At 52.4% G+C, this 15,933-nt stretch overlaps 4 protein-coding genes across 4 annotated transcripts; 1 reads left to right on the top strand and 3 right to left on the bottom strand.

The window, feature by feature from the left end:
* Positions 1-2,413: 2,413 nt before the first annotated feature.
* sC (sulfate adenylyltransferase) lies at positions 2,414-4,732 on the bottom strand (the record flags this gene model as incomplete). The annotated part of the gene is made up of 5 exons (XM_056887635.1): positions 2,414-3,609; positions 3,669-3,814; positions 4,125-4,307; positions 4,370-4,397; positions 4,564-4,732. 5 exons carry the CDS (start codon positions 4,730-4,732, stop codon positions 2,414-2,416), a joined length of 1,722 nt encoding a protein of 573 aa, XP_056739326.1.
* Positions 4,733-5,787: 1,055 nt separating this feature from the next.
* Positions 5,788-8,376, bottom strand: N7443_007578 (uncharacterized protein; the record flags this gene model as incomplete). Its single annotated transcript, XM_056887634.1, has 2 exons — positions 5,788-6,899; positions 6,954-8,376. 2 exons carry the CDS (start codon positions 8,374-8,376, stop codon positions 5,788-5,790), a joined length of 2,535 nt encoding a protein of 844 aa, XP_056739325.1.
* A 1,740-nt stretch (positions 8,377-10,116) lies between these two features.
* On the bottom strand, positions 10,117-11,022 carry N7443_007577 (uncharacterized protein; the record flags this gene model as incomplete). Its single annotated transcript, XM_056887633.1, has 3 exons — positions 10,117-10,630; positions 10,686-10,783; positions 10,840-11,022. 3 exons carry the CDS (start codon positions 11,020-11,022, stop codon positions 10,117-10,119), a joined length of 795 nt encoding a protein of 264 aa, XP_056739324.1.
* Positions 11,023-11,082: 60 nt separating this feature from the next.
* On the top strand, positions 11,083-14,802 carry N7443_007576 (uncharacterized protein; the record flags this gene model as incomplete). The annotated part of the gene is made up of 7 exons (XM_056887632.1): positions 11,083-11,327; positions 11,429-11,531; positions 11,623-11,787; positions 11,977-12,039; positions 12,096-12,145; positions 12,479-12,638; positions 12,808-14,802. The coding sequence occupies 7 exons, from the start codon at positions 11,083-11,085 to the stop codon at positions 14,800-14,802; spliced, it is 2,781 nt and encodes a 926-aa protein (XP_056739323.1).
* Between the last annotated feature and the right edge of the window lie 1,131 nt (positions 14,803-15,933).

The following is a 15,933-nucleotide window of genomic DNA, read 5'->3' as shown; positions in this document are numbered from 1 at the left end:
TGAAACGAAATGATAATGAAGACGCGTTACCTTCTCTTCCTTCTCCGTTTCGGCGTATGTCTTTCCACCAACCTCAAAAATTGGATCGTAGGCTACAAGTTCTAGGCATTAAAATGAAGAGTCATAGACACAAATTTCGAGATCTACTGACCAAAATCTGCTGGGCCTCTTGGCCGCACAATAATTCCCTTCATGATGAGGTCAGATGCAAGAAATTAGGGAACTTAGGAACAGCTCATTTTACTTACCTTAGTCCTTCCCTGAAAGATAATGGGATCGGCCCCAGGTCCACTGCAGAAGGCCAACGTACACACTGATTCGGCCGTTCTGTCATTGAAGCCATCCAGCATTTTGTTTAATCCTTCATTGCCTAAAGCAGTGAAAAAATATCGGCTACTCTACATCAGCCTGTAACCAGAATGACAAAGACTGGAGGGGCAACTTACATGTAGGGCCCAGGAAGTCCATTGAGCGCGTGGATATCTAGCGCCGTGTCTTCAGTCAAAGCAGAGCCGTTGATCTACTTCGCTTATAAGCCATGCTCTGTCGATACGCGAGTACTTAGAAATGCTGCTCACTGCTGCGCAGGCGCGTCTGGCCTTTTCCTTCGCGATCTCTTCTATACTTCCTTGATTTCGGTGACATCGACTGGTTGGCTGCTTATCTCAAACGCACTGCCAAGGATGGCCTGCACCTCGGCCAATTTGTGTTTGTTTCCTGTGATAAAATTGAGCTTTATCTGCGTCATGATGAGTCGGTCAGTATAGAGTATGACGCAAGCAAGAGAAGACGCAACCAAGAGATATTTGTCTATTGAGTCGACCAGCTGACAGAGATGAGAGAATCTCTGAGCGTGCACTAGTTTATAGTACTAGGCTAGAGTAGGAATAGTGTTCACTCCAACACCAGGCTAAGCCGTTCTATCCTTACAGTATCGATTCAATTAGATGTTGCTTCAGTAATTTTGAATTCTCCTATCTGCTTTCAAGATTCCACATCAAGTCACCGGAACACAATCTTCAGAGACAGTTGGTAAAGTTAATAAATTTAGTACTTTTAAAGCAGGACGATAGCTAGTGTAGTGGTGACAGCGGAGACATGGTATATATTATGCCTGAGGTGCCTTACATGCCTTGGGCTATCTGCATTCTTCTCTCCTACATGGACACACACAGGCGGAGCAACTATTCGGAATATGACTGCACTTTTCGGTTTCCCTATTTCAAGATATAGATCCAAGGATAAAGCGAGATATCCACCTACAGAGCATGTCCATTATGCCTTCCTGAGTCTTTGGGAGTGTATGTATACGTTGCTGGCGCATAGTCTGCATTGCCAGACAGCCATCGAGCCACCCCCATTTCACTAGTTAATTCTAGGGCTTGAATGGCACCAACGATTGACGCCGTGTATGTTGAAATTAGATACTACCTATTACTTATCATTAAGCATGAGTCTACCTTTTACGGCTCAGATGGATGCTCCCGAAGGTACGAAGTGACATCAACTTGACAATTGATATGGCCCAGGTTAACCATTTGTCAGAAGAGGATAGCTGGATACGGAGATGTGCGCAAGAGTGATGAATTACTGGAGGAATAGACTATCTTGGCTACACACACTCTTATGAGAGGCTACTTAAATAGGTTTCAGGTAACTATAAGCTAGTTTACGGTCCAGTTCAACCCTATTCAAGGCTCGGATTGAGGCTTGTTACAGACCGGGTTGGTATTATGTAAGAACTTATTGCGGTCTTTATTGAAGCTCCTTAAGGTATACGTTGGTGCTAGTTATAGCTTAGGCTGATGAACTTTTCGACATGATTATACATGGACTTGATGCTTCTTGAAACCTCAATTGAAGCCCCTTATGGCCCAGATTGACCCTCTTTTAAGTGCGGGTTGGCCACTTTTCACGAGAGATTTGACATCTTTCAGAAGTGATTGAACACAGACTCAAGATTTGCTACGGCCCAAGTTGGCAACGTTTTTCTTCCCAAGTTGACACTTTTTATGGTCCGGATTGGCCCCCTTTGAGAAATAGGTTGACGCTCTTCACGGTCTAGATTCACGGGATTGAAGATGCGGTTTGGCCACTTTTTAAGTATTATTTAAAGTTATTCTAGGCGTAGATCGTGTCTTGGATACTGATCTCTTGATGTCATCTAAGCTAAATATGGCGTGATTCCTTTTTCTCAAGTCAACCCAGACGACATTACTAGGCCTCGTGCTACTTCAAAGGTTGCTAATACTATATATTTAAGAGGAAGCATAGTATAGGAAACAAGATTTTTGATATTGAATCTAATTTCGGGGAATCGGGAATTCATTTGCAATTAAAAGCAAGTAAACGTTTCTATGGGTAAGATAGCCTCAAAAACAAAAGAAAATAGAAACCAGCAAGATCAAACAATCTACTGACGCTCAAGGAAGCCCTGGCTCTCAAGAATGAGAATAATCTCGTGAACAATAGAGCGAACGGTCTGCTTGGAGGCATCGACGACAAGGTCGGCCTTCTCAGGAGCCTCATAGGGGTCATCGACACCAGTGAAGCCCTTGATCTCGCCGCGGCGGGCAGCCTCATAGATGCCGCGCTTGTCGGTCTTCTCGCAGTGCTCGAGGGGAGTGGCGACGTGCACGAGGAAGAAGGAGCCGTTCTGGGAGACGGCGTCGCGGGCGTACTTGCGGGAGGCCTCGTAGGGGGCGATAGGGGCAGCGATGACGGCGGCGCCGGAGCGGGTCAGCTCGGAGGCGACGAAGGCAATGCGCTGGATGTTGGTGTGGCGGTCCTCGCGGGTGAAGCCGAGCTCGGAGGAGAGCTCGTGGCGGACGGTGTCACCGAGGAGGAGGGAGACGGAGCGGCCACCCTGCTGGTTCAGGGTCACCTGGAGAGCGCGGGCGATGGCATCCTTGCCGGAGTTCATGTAACCGGTCAGGAAGATGGTGAAACCCTGGCTGGCGCGAGGGGGGTTAGACTCGCGGAGGATCTTGACAACCTCGGGGTAGGAGAACCACTCGGGGATGTGGGCACCGGAGCGGAGGCGGCGGCGGAGCTCAGTGCCAGAGATGTTCAGGGTCTTGACGCCCTGGGGAACCTGGTCGACGGGGCGGTACTCGTCGGTATCGGGCAGGTAGGTGACCATCTGGAACTCGACGACCTCGATGCCGAGCTCATCCTTGTACTTCTCGACGGCGTGCTGGGCATCGTAGGGGCCGTAGAAGTCCTCGCCCTTGGAGTTGGAACCAGGACCGGCGTGGTCACGGCCGACAATGAAGTGGGTGGCACCATGGTTCTTACGGATAATGGCGTGCCAGATGGCCTCACGGGGACCACCCATACGCATGGCCAGACCCAGAAGACCCAGGACGGCCATGCCGTTGGGGTAACGGGGGAGGAGAGCCTCGTAAGCGCGGACACGGGTGAAGTGGTCAATGTCACCGGGCTTGGTGAGACCGACGACGGGGTGGATCAGGACATTAGCCTGGCGAGAGCGGGCCGCGCGGACGGTCAATTCACGGTGAGCACGGTGCATGGGGTTACGGGTCTGGAAGGCGACAACGCGGGACCAGCCCAGCTTGTCGAAGTGAACGCGCAGTTCAGCGGGAGTGTCTTGGGGGGGTTCATTAGCTTCCAATTCCAATTGTATAGATCGGGGGAGGGTCGCATACAGCGGAGAGCGACATAGTCGTAGTGGTTCAGCTTGTTGACAGCCTCAACCTTTCCACCAATGTAGAAGTCCTGGACGGACTCGTTCAGGAACTTGATAGCCGGGTGCTCGGGGTCACCGCCGAAGACGAGCTTGCCTTCCTTCTCTCTAAATTAGGGGGAAACAATCCACGTCAGCAAAGACCCACAAAAAAAGCTCGAGCCGCCTTCTAGGCGTTCATTGCGTAAAGTAATTCAGAATCAGGAGGCGCGAACGCCACCATTCAGGAGTTGAAAAAAGCGGAGGAAAGTATATGTGCACGCGTCCAAGACAAAGAAGCCCAAAATTATTATTTTTGGGGATATAGGATGCAATTGGGGAAATCAATTGCCAAGGATGGAAGGGATGCGGGGATCGGCAGTATGCGGCGATGGAGTCCGGAGGGGTAGTTTCAAGAAAATCAAATGTAGGCACTCACTTGTCGGCGCGGTAGATGTCGTCAATGGTCAGGATGGCCAGGTTGCGGTCATCACGGAAGTCACGCAGGGTGATGCGCGAACCAGCCTTGAGCTTGTTCTCGGTGATGGTCTTCTGGGAGGCATCGAGGGTAATGGGCATGGAGAAGACGTTGCCATCGGCAAGGCGGTTGTTCTCGACAACACTATGCAGAGTTAGTATGTGTCATACCGATTCCCATTCCAATGGCGTGATCCAAGTACATACCCGTCATAGTCCTTCTGGTTCATGAAACCTGCGAGATCGGCGTTAGCAATTACCCCTCCAATGCGTGTCCGCCCGCCCCGGAAAAAAAAAAAACCGAAAACCTGGACCCTGGACTCCCATTTTTGGAGGCGCAGAGTTCGCAGGAATCGCAAGAATCGAAGGCAGAAGCGTAGAATAGAGTCAATTGCACATACCCTCGAGAGGAGAGAAACCACCGTTCATGATCAGCTCGAGATCGCACAGCTGGCGCTCGGAGAGCACGACGGCGGGGAGGGTCTCGGCCTCGGCGGCGAGCTCAGCCTGGCGGGGAGCATCGCGGGCAAGCAAGTCCTTGAGGACACCACCGTGGGGAGCGTTGGCCATTGTGAATAGTAGATCTGGGTAAGTTCCCCTTGATTAATGTACAGAAGAGATGGAGGAGAAAGAAAGAAAGAAAGAAAGACGAGTGGAGAAGGAAAGGGAATGCTTATCAAGTTTCCTACGGACTTCTACCAACCTTCCCTGTCCACTAACAATCTAGGCCGAGGGGCATACGACGCACACGAGGCAAACGTCTCCCTGCCAGGTAAGAAAGCAGGACAATCACCGTGCCCCGGGGCCCTGAAGTCGTCAGTGGTGGAGTCACTGGGGTCTTGGCCTTCTCGATTCATCCAGCCAGATTACGCCCTGGGTCGTGGCCCGCTCGGGAACCCAGGGGAACCCGATGATTATCCAATTCATCGCCTCAATTCCCGACACGTTTCGGATTCATCTAATACAGGGAATTACAAAGGAGCCATGGTTTCATCTCTGTTCAATGCCATTCTGCATGGTTTGCTCCGGCACTCATTTCAATCTTCCAGAGTACGATGACCCAAGGTCCTTGTGATTTTTCGTCCGTTTTCTCCTTCCCTTTCCCGGCTGAATCCAGTCCGCGCCCCCTCCCCGTACTCGTTTATGGCGGGGATCTTCAGGGCCGCGATAGGTGATTTTCAGGGGGGCGGCATATACCCCCTGCAATACAATGGAGCTATCTTGTAGTTTCGTTCAGTCCATTTCAGAGATCAACGTGTCTTGTATATGCTCGTGCGTTTCGCGCAGCTCTTGATACCGTTACGTGGGTGGCTTCACCGGCACTTCACCACGTGACCCAGCACGCAACCTCCGCTGCAAATGTCGTGATCGACAGTCCCAATTGGGAAAGACGGTCTTGGCGCCTAAATTGTTAAATTTTTAATTTGAAGGCTTTCATTAGGTAAGCGTAAGTAACTGGATTGAGTAGTCATCTCCGACAAGGTGAATTATACCGAGACTCCTGTGGCCAAAATATATCCAGATCAAAATAAAACTATATCCGATATAACTAATCCTATCCCACCAGGGTACTATATACACTATACATCAACTGTGAGATGAGAAATCTCGGCTCAACTGGGCGCTCAGGTCGAAGTCCCGTTCTCCACGCTGATCTTCATCGTCTTGAAGTTCAGTCCGAACTCTCCTAGCAAGTGGATCTCGGGTTGCGTCGTGTTACTATACCCATCTGCACTCGTGAGATACGAGCTGATCTCCGACTCGGAGAATAATGCAGAGTCGATAGAGCCCGTTTTCTGGAGGATGTACAGGACCGCGACCTGCGAGAACTCAATCACCTTGTCCGGTATGCTTGCGGTGGATGTCGTCGCGGCCGCTGTGGTCGTGGAAGTGGTTGCGCTGATATGGGTGACTGTTGCTGGGCTATTCGTTTGGGTCGTCGTGCTTTTGTCTCCGGAGTTCTCGTAGAGAATACCGTCCTTGGTGGCCTCGGCGCGGGCGGCGAGTGCGGGTGCGGTGCCGGTAGGTACGACCGTGAGAGAGGGGATTTCTTCGGCCACGGGGAGATCGAGAGGGAGGAGGACGGAGCGGCGCGTGTTGCTGCTGCTATTGACGTCGCTGAAGGAGACGAGGGCGTTCTCGGTCTTGCAGGTGACGTTGCTCAAGCTAAAGAGGGCCATAAGGGTGACTGGGTCCAGGCTGAGATCAAATATACTCGAGGCAGCGCTGAACAAGGTCGGAAGAGAATCACCCATGGTCGCGTTCGTGGAGATTGAGCCGTTGTCAACCTCGGATGTGATACAGCTGGAATCGCCTGCAGTGGTACACCGTGAACCAGTGTATCCATTCACGCACACACAGGAGCATTCGGAGCCGCTTGATACGGATACTCCGCCATTCTGGCAGGCGTTGGTGGTGGCGCATGAGTTGTTATTGCCGGCGTTTTGCTTGGGAACGGCGATGAGGAAAACGGGCAGGAGAATCGCGAGCACCAGGACGATGAAAAGAATGATGCAGAGGACGATAAACCATTTTCGCGGCATTCCACAGCATTTGCGCTTGACAGGCTGCTTCTCATTGGTGAATTCGTCGTTGGAATTAAGAGGCTCAACGTTGCGAAGGTTCGACCGTCCGAAGAAAATAGGCCACGAGCCACGATTGTCTGGAGTAGCCAATCCAGGCTTGGGGAATGAAGTCAGGATATCGGAAAGAGAACCTGAGCCGCGACGGCGTTGTCCTGCATCTTGTCAGCGTATTGATTCTTTCGTGAAATTTATTTGCAGAAACTCACCACCCATGAACCCCTTATACTCTGGATCCGCCGCCAGGTCGGCGCGGCTGGCAGTTCTTCCACGGTCGAGGTTCGACGCGAGTCTGGTAGCACGCCGAATCAGATCACTCAAGCTTGAAAGACTACCGCGGGCCTCTGCGTCTCGCACAGCGCCCATATCAAGACGCGGAGGTTTGCGTCCATCAGGTCGCTTATCGCTCATGGTGGGAGCAGCCTTGGGCAAGCTAGGCAAAGCCTCGACTTCTCTCTCCGAAGCCGAATTATACATGACGTTGGCAAAACGAGGCTTCTCTGGGTCCACGCAAGATTCCGCCGAAGTCGTAGAAGTAGAGTGCCGCCCCAGAGGACTAGGTTGGTGAAGTGCTTGACCGACAGCAGCTCCAATAGTCAGACCAGCAGCTGCATTCTTCTTCCACTCCTCCTGGGGATTGGACGATGGCAAATCTGGGATTGAGACTTCGGAGCTCGGGTTGGACTTCATGATCGTGCGCATGGTAGGCTTCTGCCTCTTGCCCAGACTGGCGTTTCTCACTAGTGTTTCGTTTTGGCCCTCGCCGATTTCCACTTTTTCTTCATCCTCGTCCGACTCGTAATCTAGATAAGCGCCTAGAATCTCAGACTCTGCTGGACTAGAGCCCCAGCTGGAGGGAATGGCACGGCTTGAAGCGAGAGATCCCAATGTCTGGCGAGGATCAGAGAACTCCCCCTCGGACTCTGGGATGGGAGAGACAGATGATGCGCGGGCTCGTGAGCAACGAGAATTAGGCGCTGCAAGTCCTGCAGTTTTGGTCCGGGGATTCGCGGGGGGTACATGAGGCTCTGGCCAGGGCACCGGGGGCATAATGGGGATAGAGCTTGTGGATGAAGCGGTCGAATGTCTGAACAGATCGTCTGTGGCGATTGATATCCGGGGAGTCAGATCAAAAGTGCTGGTAGGGCTCACACAGGAGTCATCCTTTGCTCCGGGGCGAGGCCAAGGAATTGCTAGCGCCTGCGGTGGTTTAGGATGCGAAAAAGAGCGAGCTGGTCGAGATCGATAGTTCACGTTAGTCTCGGAGCTCTGTCCACTTCTCTCAGAGTAGATAGACGGGGAAGGCAATTGGGAAGGGGCCTCGCTTGGGCGTGGAGGCCTGGCCGGTGGGGGACCGCGCGGGTGCCAGAACCTAGGGTCTTGCTGGGGGTGCGCTTGAGGGTTGAGTGGGCGTGGCTGAAGGCCAGAAGCTGGAAGAGGCCATTGAGTCTGAGGAGGGACGGTCTTGAGCGGCGGAGGTCCGGGGACAGACGACGGCGACGGCGATGCTCGATTTGGGCGTACACCCGCCTCCAGCAGCTCTCTTGCTCTTTTAACGGACCCTTTTCTGCTGGGCTGGGGACCGGATGGGTTGGCCCCCGAGTCCTGGGTGTTTGGAGGCCTGGAACTCATTGATCCTTGGCCGGGTTTATAACTTTTGAACTGGACGGTGGTTGGTATATCGTGTCTGCAAAGCTAGGGCTGTCGGCGGCATCAAGAAGTAATCAATATCCAATGAGATCCAAGAAGGCTGAATCGCTTCTTGGTGTATGAAATGAGGAAGTGATGTATATCAAATACTCGATCTCCGGATCGAGTTGAAAAGAACGAATACAGGGTTAACGAGAGAACGATACGAAGATATCGCGGTCGAGATGCAGGCAAGACCGGTGGAATCTGGACTGAGCCGATTGAAGTTGCGAACGGGATCCCAGCAACAATATCAAAAAGAATGAAATGGCAGTCAATGCCTCTGTTCACAAGTCAATATCAAGTAGCTCGGTCGTTCATTGTCGAACACATACAGCAGTAGAACAATCACGGTAACAGAGCAACGAGAGGCGAACAGGCAGTGTCAAACCAGCGCTGTTTCAAAACAGGAGCCTGCAAGAGCATGTTAACATGGTCCCAGGGCAAACAGTCTGCAGGCTACAGTTTGCAGTTGGCAATTTGCAACACGACCGATACAAGTACCGAGAGAAATCAGAAGTCAAGCAAGGTAGTCACTTACAACCAAGCACCAACAAAGAAAGAAGGGAAGAGCCTCAAGCCCCTGCGAGAAAGAGAGAGTCGCGACAAAGAAAGAAGGAGAAAAGGAGGGCGCAATCAGCCTGACACAGTCCCCGGACTAGATTAAAACCTCACGTTTTTTAACGTCCCGTGCACGGGAAGGCGCGGGTGGAGTGCTCTGTCCAGGTTTAACGGCCGAAGCTACTCTTCTACTATTCAATATGGGATCCCTTCATGACTCCTTCCCATTTTGTTCTTCATTCTCGCCAATCTGCGAGACCTATCATTCCCCAACCCAGCAAGAATCAGCAAGCATCAGGATGCGAATCGACGAGTATCCAGTGTGACAACCAATCGACAGTCCCTAGCTGATGTGCCGGTTCTGACGGGTGCGATTCCAGCCCCCCAGAACCGCCGTTACATCCTATCACAAAGGGAACGGCGGGTTTCACATCGTTCCACCAACAAAGGCACTAAAAGGCCCGTCTGGCTAAGACCCTGGGCGAATGAGAAGTGGAATCAGGGATCGAGCGCACGAATCATTTTAAGAGATCTCGGGGTCGGGCCTTAGAGTGGGGGTCGTCCCAGGAGTTAGTCTCCGACGCTACGTCTCATATTGAGGGGCCCTTCGCTTAAAACAAGTCAAGAGTTTGAGAGGTTTTCCAATAAGGGTAGGCATTCGAATTCTACAAATTCGACACAATAATGGGTGATAAGAGTGCCGCCGTTGCCTCGGCCAGGGTTGTCTGAAGGATCATTGATGGGATTCCTAATGGTGGAAAGGGGCGCGGAGAATATGCTTCGAGTCGGGCAAGAGGCTCGCCTTTCAGACAATGCACTTGTCCGACGAGCGTAGAGCGTCAACGTACAAGCGGTACACAATTACTACCATGATCCAGAGGGAGCTCCCTGGTGCCGTCCATCCGAATCCACCGTTCGTGATTGTGGTCCTGAAGCACATGGTCTATCCACCGCGCGATATTGGCGGGTCACGCTACAGAGGATACGATTCTAATATGCTTGCATACAAAATTGCATTCATCACCCTCAGGGGTCAGGGGGTGGGAGGATGTGACTATAGATGTATGTGATATATATGATGCCCAGGGTGACTGTTGATCTCCCACCTAGCGTCATTGACGATCACTCTTGACAGTGAAGATCCCCAAGATTGGCGCGTACTTGGGTAATCCTTTGTTCCAGAGCACGCATTTCCACAATCGTTCCCGCCAATTCGGGTACTTGACTCTGTATACCGTCTGTAAAGGATTTCTGGGCGTTGCGTAGGGACAGCGGTACCAGGATGCCGTACCAGTAGATGGGATCGTCGGAACGGAATTTCTTGCGAGGCTTTTTGGGCTCCTCCGCTGGCTTGTCCGTTTCGGTGACGGCCCTGGAGTCTTCGGTTGCGGAAGCTGCATCACTTCCATTCTTCGCTGTATCCTCTGGTTGCAATGCCTCAGTGGGTTCGTTTTCGATGGGTGACTTGTCCGCATCGTCTTTGTCGTCCATCTTCTCCTTTCCCTCGCGGTTGAGGATTGGTTCTATTTGAAAGTTGTACTCGAGATCGCTCGTGGCAGGTGTATCCGCTTCATGTTGAGAGTCTTTCGTGGCCTTAGCCTCGGCCTCTTCCACGTCTTGATCGCGTTGGATGGAGCTGTTCGCGAAAGGTCAGCAATTTCACAATCACCACTAAATCTGGAGCTGCATACATCTTCTGGTTCGTCTTCATCCGATCGTCGTAGTAGTCACGGCCATAGCGGCGGCCGGGAGGACAGGTGTAGTTTGCATGGGCAAGAGCAAGAAACCCCTAGTCCGATGATCAGCATCTTGCAAGAGTCCATTGATAGGAGATAGGGTTCATACCGACGAAAGATGCTTCGAAAGTCCCGACTGTAGCTTTTGCTGCCGGTCAAGTAGGTGTAGATACTGCTCAAGCAGCGCATCCAAGGAAGCAAGCAACTCCGACGAAGCTTCCGCAGGCTTCAACTTGGCCTCGGGGGCCTCCGAGCCCGGTCGCGACGCAGGTGGCGTAGGAATTTGAGCCATCAAGTAGAGCCGTATGGATCTAGCTGATTTCTAGCTGATGCAATGCAGAGAAAAGTGCCAATGTTGTGGGGATTCTGCAAGACAGAGAACCGTGGAGCGCAGGAGCTCGGCCCCGGTAACTCCGTCATTTTGGCGTCTCCGAACGCAAAAGAATTTCCCGCCTTGCGCTTCGCTCAAATCCCCAACTTTCTCACTGTTCACCACTTCGAGTTATCTGCTGTCGATAAGCGCCCTGAATCTGTGGCCGACTTCACCCTTGACGTCTTTTGTGCGATTCCGCGTCTCTCGTTTCCCCAGATCGCCCTGTGACTTGAGCGGAAGCCTGAACCGCCACCTCCGTCTACGTCGTACATCTCCGCGGCTACGCGCGACGCCTTCCGAAATACAACGATTTCTGTGTTTTCAGAGAACGCAGTCGTTTGAGCTTTGATCTCTTCATATTCGCCTTGCCATTCACCATGTCTGTTGCATCTTTGCACCGCGATACCGCCTTCCAGGCCCGGTCTTTGGTAAGTGGCCTTCGGAACGCGATATCTGGGTTGATCGACACCAGACCGTCCGTGATTCGTGTTGCAGTCTACTGACTTCACCTTGGTGTAGTTCCGCTCCCTTATGCGTCAATCTTCGCAGTTCTCCAACTACAACTTCCGTGAATATGCCCGTCGCAAGACGAGAGACTCATTCCGTGAGCACCAGAATGAGTCGGAGGAGCGTCGGATACAGGAGTTGATCCAGACTGGACTTCAGGATCTGCGTCTGTTGAAGGTTAGTCACTGTATTATTCGAGGCGGGGTTGAGACGGATTCCTTGGATGGGGGTAGAATCGCACCGGCCACCCCGGTTTGCATTACCCCCTGAGCAGCCAAAGAACCCATCTTCAATCGCGCCTTGGATGGCTATGAAACCCGCTTGGCCTTGGGTGCATAAGAAAAATCAAGCTAACACTAATTGCAGAGGCAAACGGTTATCAGCCAGTTCTACCAACTCGACAAAATGGTGGTGGAGGGTCAAAAGAGCGTAAGCATTTCCGGTATTTGCAAAGCCTCCGAACAGCTCAATTAACAACATCCTAGGGAAAGGAGAAAGGCGACCATGGTAACATCGTTCGCCAGAAGGACACCGGGTACGCATAGGCTCTGATCTTATCGCATCACATATCCCAGCGTCCAGTCGCTGACCTGTCTTAGTTGGGACTAAATGGCTAAAAAGCCACAAACGGAAAGAATTGCAATTACTTCATCGCGTTGAATGAATACTCGACGAGCCAGTGGTGACCTGCACGATGGGCCTGGATTCTTTTCTTCTGTAATATAGTGCGAGCGCAGCCACGGGGCAATTCTATTTCTCTCCGAGTATCACAATAGACACATTTTCTCCGCTCTAATATGAATTGCAAGGAATAGTAGTATCTATTTGTATTGTTGACTGAGAGACTCATTTTGCGACGGTTTGTAAGTCACGTGATGCTCCCTACGATCCTGCGCCATCGCAACGCGACGGAAGCAACGCTACGCTCCGCCCATCCGCTCCAGCTCCGCCAATCCACTCCACCCAGCTTTCACACCCATCCCTCCGCCTCCGGTTACTTTGAGCGCTTAATCTCGCGCTCCTTTGGGGTAAAAGGACCGCAGGGCCGCTCATCATGCCATCGACTGTACGTCTCTCTCACCTTGCGTCCGCAATCACGCGCCCTGTCCTGGACTAGACCAGCTACCACCGGTCCGCGGGCACCGAAAAAAAGAATGACCGTCAATTGGGGAGTCTCATCACTAACAACCTTTACAGTTCAGGTCCTCGCGCTCAGGGCGACACCTCGACGGCCCTAACCGCACCCGAACCGGCCAAATTGACCATGATGTCTTCGAAGGATTGCCCGTCCGCCGCTGGTCAAAACAAACACACACCTACTCCCAAGCACCCAAGGCCGTCGACGACTCAGACTTCGGTGTCCAAGGCCCCGGGGCCCCAGTCCTCCCGGAGCTGCCCATGCCGCGCGACAGCGACCTCTTGCCTGCGGTCAGCAAAGCATTGTTGCGCGCTGCGCGTGCAGGATGTATTTATATTCGCCAGAACACTACAGCCGCCGAAAAGGAGGAGAACGACCAGAATAAAACCGATGATCAAACCACGGGCGCTGTTCAAATGGACCGCAGCTTCACCAGTCGCAAGTGGCTGACTCTTCCCAAGCATATGGAGCCGCCGGAGGCGGAGTTCCTTGCTAAGAGACGTCCTGGATTGTTGTCGCTTTATGGCGGTGCTTCGGTCGATGGAAGCTCGGGATCACTGCCTATGAGAAGAACTAAGTTTAAGAAGGTTGACCCGGAGACTGGCAATATCTCTATCTACGAGGCATGGGTGCCTGAAGGGCATCGCATTGAGGGGGAGGTGACTGGAGATGTTCAGACTCTTGCTGAGCAGAGCTCGGTTCCTGTGAAGCCTGAGACACCTGCTCCTGGGACCATCGTAGAGGGCGTTGGGATTGTCAACTCGGAGGGTGTCGTGGTTGCAGAGGCCGGTTCAGCTGCTGTGATGGAACCTCCGAAGCGACGACCGCCTCCCCCGAAGCGAAAGAGCAAGGGTATTGGGAAGGGTCGCAAGAAGAAGGTTATGTTTGCCCCAGGAGAAGGTGCCGATGCGTCTACAGTGCACGGCGTTGCCCCTGGCGCTGAGGGGGGTACTCCTGCTTCCGGAGAAGGTCAGGACTCGCGGATGACGGTCGACCAGTCCGGTCAAGACGACGACGATGAGGATGGCGAGGATGGTGAGGAGAGCGACGAGGGAGACGAGTCCATGATGGACGCGAAGACTCCAGAGACTCCTGGTGGTCAATCTGGGGCCGAATTCACACCTCAACCTTCCGCCGATACCCTGGCGGAATCCAAAGACGTCGATATGGCAGACGTGGCTCCTGAAGCGCAGGTTGCTGGATCGGGTCAGGAACCGCCTTCGCAGCTACCGGCAGCTGCAACAGAAACCCCTCAGACCGATGCCGATGCCCCCGCCTCCCCTTCTGCAACACCAGGTCTGCCTACGGAGACGATTGAAGAGATCACTGCTGAACAGCCGGTCCCAACTACTACGGAGTCTGTGGGCGATGAAGCGCCCAAAGAAGAGTCTGAAGCTCCTGAGCCGTCCTCACTCCCTACTACGAACAGCGCGGCGGAGCCTTCAGCAAATGAGAATCCTGCTCAAGAAGTGTCTCAACCGTCAACCAGTGAAGTCAAAGCCGAGGCCCAATTCGAGGGTGTTGATGAGACTTCCTTGGCTCCTCCATCTGCCGACCTCGAGAAGCCTGTCGATGAGCCATCAGAGCCCGCAGAGGAGGAAGAGCCTGTGCAGCCGACAGAAGCATCTGAAGAAACAACAGAATCTAAGCCCGCTGTCGACGAGCTGGCCCAGTCCGAGGCAGAAGCGCAAGAATCCACTGATGCCTCTGCTCCAGAGGCCGCAAAAGGCCAGGAAGCAAGTCCCGAAGCGGACGTTGGCATCTCTGAAGCTCAAGAAGATGTGGAAATGGGTGATGCACCACGACCCGAGCCCGTCACAGCTAAGGATGACGAGTCACCATCCGAATCTCAACCCACTGAGATTGAGCCCGTTGAATCTGCCCCCGAACCAGTTCCCAGCACCGAAGACGCAGCCCCTGCCGAGACCGAGCCAGAGGCATCAGCGCCCCCAGCCGAGCAGGAAGCATCTCCTATCCCTGAGTCCACACAAGCAGAGTCCGCGCCAGAAGAGAACAAGGATGAGCCCGAGGCTCCTCCCGCGGAATCCGCATAATCAAAGTCATCAGAATTCTTCTGCAGCTCTTTTTTGTACAATGAATGGGACATATCCCCACCATTCTTATTTTCTTACACGATGTATGTACGCGTGATCATTGGTTGGCCGGAGTAAAGGAGTCGATAATGGTTGTCTTTCTTGTAAACTCTCTTGAAGTGAAATGGATCTGAGTCGAAACATTACATGCAATATATTACCTCTTTAGGCTGTAGCACACTTAGGTTATCAAGCTTCAAATTGCTTATCTCTAAACCCGATTATTAACTCCAAATGTACTGATATGGAGTCTACAGCGAACTGGCCCACGAACATGGCCTTGAGAAATCACCCTTAGCCTACCTAGCGAATCTTCAGCATTACAACATCCCCAATTCCACATAGAGCCGATAAGATCTTCACATCAAGATTTATCACCACAATTCTGGATATGGCACTTGCTCAAGTATAAAAGACAACTTAGTTCGGTTATAGTTCGATAATACTGGCAATTGTCTTGACCCTAAATCACAGCCATATATCGTAATCTACGCAGTCGTATGGATGTGATCCCCGTAGGATGATATTAGACAAAAACTCCCATACAAGCAGCCCTAGCGTTGTGCTCAAGAAAGGAACCACCATTGATGCCCAGCTCGATGCTGCCTAAAATGCATGCGGTCGGTAATAGCGTCGACTCTATGCCTTGGTGAAGGGTGATTCGGTTGCATGTCATGTCACTTGCCTACTGTTAGCTAGATCAGTAGGGAAAAGGCAAAACCTCAGCTATTTGGTGACCTATGCCAAAACAGGAAGTATCATATAGAAGCACAAAGGCTTTTCAGACGACATCCAAGATGAGCTCTTCATGGCTGAACAGCAGAGGCAGGAGACGAAGTAAAGGTGATACTATTCTTGGGGGTGGGGCACCGTACCCACCTGTCAACAAGATGCTCAGCGGGGCTGAGAGCTGTGGGTCCTTGGGATACTCCCGGATTCTCGAGATCATTCGTGACTGGGTCGAGAACGGGAAGAGGACGATACCGATCCCGGAAGTGTAGAGCAATTTTGGCTTTGGGAGCGGCTCCTTCTGAGCATATCATGGTAGGAATCAGTCCGAGGCAACATCTCGGTGGCATGGTTCATTCTTGT

Source organism: Penicillium atrosanguineum, assembly GCF_028827265.1.
Source record: "Penicillium atrosanguineum strain IBT 20685 chromosome Unknown utg000006l_segment0_segment0, whole genome shotgun sequence".
Classification (NCBI taxonomy): Eukaryota; Fungi; Ascomycota; class Eurotiomycetes; order Eurotiales; family Aspergillaceae; genus Penicillium; species Penicillium atrosanguineum.
The sequence above is the reverse complement of the archived record's forward strand: the minus strand, read 5'-3'. Positions and strand labels throughout refer to the sequence as shown.